This window comes from Panicum virgatum, chromosome 9K (genome assembly GCF_016808335.1).
Source record: "Panicum virgatum strain AP13 chromosome 9K, P.virgatum_v5, whole genome shotgun sequence".
Lineage (NCBI taxonomy): Eukaryota > Viridiplantae > Streptophyta > Magnoliopsida > Poales > Poaceae > Panicum > Panicum virgatum.
Window position 1 is genome coordinate 61,085,386 of NC_053144.1, and position 2,607 is coordinate 61,087,992.

The following is a 2,607-nucleotide window of genomic DNA, read 5'->3' on the forward strand; positions in this document are numbered from 1 at the left end:
GCTCCCGCCCTCCCCAGCTCGCTCCTGCTCCTCAAATCCTCCTCCACATCCCGTGCTGTCCAAGGGGCGAAACCGGAGACGGCAACGCCACAGGCCACAGAGCCAAGCGAGCAGCTTAGGAACCAACGCGCCGGCGCCGCCGCCCAGCCCTTCTCGCCCCGCTGGGCGTGCGGCGGTTCGTTAGTGGCGGGATTTTCCTTCCATTTCCCCCGGCCGCCGTCTTGGGCATATATCCCGGCCTCTCGGCGGCGTGCCGCCAGCAACCCCAGAAGTAGGAGGCAGCCCCCTCGATTTAAGCCCAATTCGTGGGGGGGACGAGGGGGGCATCGGGGCGTTCCGATTGCCACGCCGCCCAAATCTGCCTGCATCCTCGCCGGCGCACACAGCTTCGTGCGATCGCCTCGTGATCTCTTCTACGATGGGGGAAGGGGCGAAGGCGCTGCTGGCCAAGCCGATCCAGCTCGCGGACCAGGTGGCGCAGCAGGCGGGGTACCAGTGCCTCCGGACGGACTGCACGGAGCTGCGGGCCCGCGCCAAGGACCTCGCCGACCTGCTGCGGCAGGCGGCGCGGGCCGACCTGTACGAGCGCCCCGCCGCGCGCGTCATGGTCGACACCGAGCGGGCGCTCGCAAAGGCCGCGGGCATGGCCGCCCGCTGCTTCCAGAGCCACTCCCGCATCCGCCGCTTCTTCACGCTCAACCCGGTGTCGGGCCTCCCGCGCACCATCGCCTTGCTCGACACCGCGCTCGAGGACATCGACTGGCTCATCCGCATCTCGTCCCCGCAGGCCGACGACGACGGCGACCTCCGGGGCCTCCCGAACATCGCGCAGAACGAGCCCGTGCTCGCCCTGATCTGGGACAACATCGCGCGGCTCCAAACCGGCGGGCTCGCCGCGCGGGCCGACGCCGCCGCCACGCTCGCCTCCCTCGCCCGCGACAACTCCCACTACGCCAAGTACATCATCGAGGAGGACGGCGTCCCGCCCCTCGTCAAGCTGCTCAAGGATGGCACCGACGACGGCCAGGAGGCCGCCGCCACGGCGCTCGGCCTCCTCTGCCGCGACGAGGAGAGCGTCGAGAAGCTTCTCCACACCGGGGTCTGCTCCGTCTTCGCCGCCGCGCTCAAGGAGCCACCGATGCGCGTGCAGGCTGCGGTCGCGGACGCCATCGCGTCGCTCGCGCAGCACAGCCACAAATGCCAGGAGCTCTTCGCGCAGAACTACGCCGTTCGGCACCTCGTCAGCCACCTCGCCGCCGGAACCATCCAGGAGCACAGCAAGTACTCTGTCGGAGGGTACGGCTCAAGGAGCGCCCCTACCGCGGCGGCGCCCATGACGTCGCTCGACAAGCTCCACTCCGTTGTGCTCGCCAAATCGCGCAGCGTGCGACAAGGAGGGCCTGCAGGTTCCTCCACAAATGAGCCGCCGAACCCATCGGAAGCTTCGAATGGCCAGCAGCAGCAGCGAGGAAGATCGAACCAGATGCAATCGGTGGTGAAATCCGCGATAGCTGCCAAGACGACGCCAAACGTAGTCGCGCCTCCACCTGGTAGGCCTCAGCTCAACTCCAACGGTTCGAGCGGCCGCGGATCACGCGAGGCCGAGGACCCGGCCACCAAGGCGCACATGAAGGCCACGGCGGCGAAGGCTCTGTGGATGCTCGCGCGCGGCCATGTGGGAGTCTGCACCAGCATTACGGACTCGCGCGCGCTCCTCTGCTTCGCCAGGATCCTCGAGAACGGCGACGGCGGCGCGGGCACGCACCTGCAGTTCTACTCGGCCATGGCGATCATGGAGATCACCCGCGTCGCCGAGCACAACCTCGCTCTGCGGCAGTCCGCGTTCAAGCCCAGCTCCCCGGCTGCCAAGGCCGTCGTCGAGCAGCTCCTCCGCATCGTGCGCAAGGGAGACGACAACGACCTGCTGCGGCCGTGCATCACTGCCCTGGGCTGCCTGTCCCGCACGTTCACCGCGAGCGAGACCCGCGTGATCGGCCCGCTGGTGGAGCTGCTCGACGACCGCGAGATTCCGGTAACGAAGGAGGCCGTGGTCGCGCTCACCAAGTTCGCCTGCACCGAGAACCACCTCCACGTGAACCATTGCAAGGCCATCGTGGAAGCCGGCGGGGCGCGGCACCTCGTCCAGCTCGTCTACCTCGGAGACCACCTGCAGGTCGAGGCGCTCATACTGCTCTGCTACATTGCGCTGCACGTCCCGGAGAGCGAAGAGCTCGCGCAGGCCGGGGTTCTCGCCGTGCTCCTGTGGGCGTCGAAGCAGGCACACATGGCGCAGGACCTGCGTGTTGAGGCACTGCTGCCGAACGCCAAGGCTCGGTTGGATCTCTTCCAGTCCAGGGCATCCAGATGATGGTTGCCGCAATCACCGGTGGAGATGAACTAGTTCATCTTGCATTTACAGAAACAAATTAGATTTGTGTCTACTTTCAAGTTCCTATTATTAGAGTGTACATATCGCGGTTCTTCTTTGTCTCAAGAAAATGTTGATGTAATCAATTAATGGATCATCTCCCAAGGAATTCATGTTGCTCATCTCTTCTCTGTACATGTAAAGTCGAAATGAAAATAAAAGTTGTGTTCATACAATTA

At 65.2% G+C, this 2,607-nt stretch overlaps 1 protein-coding gene across 1 annotated transcript; it reads left to right on the forward strand.

Annotated features, from left to right (window-relative positions):
* On the forward strand, positions 1-2,607 carry LOC120646678. The gene is made up of 2 exons (XM_039923095.1): positions 1-212; positions 253-2,607. The coding sequence occupies exon 2, from the start codon at positions 419-421 to the stop codon at positions 2,366-2,368; it is 1,950 nt and encodes a 649-aa protein (XP_039779029.1). The 5' UTR covers positions 1-212; positions 253-418; the 3' UTR covers positions 2,369-2,607.

What these genes read in the sequence shown, in the direction of transcription:
- LOC120646678 (XM_039923095.1), top strand. Translation starts at nt 419, where the DNA reads ATGGGGGAAGGGGCGAAGGCGCTGCTGGCCAAGCCGATCCAGCTCGCG.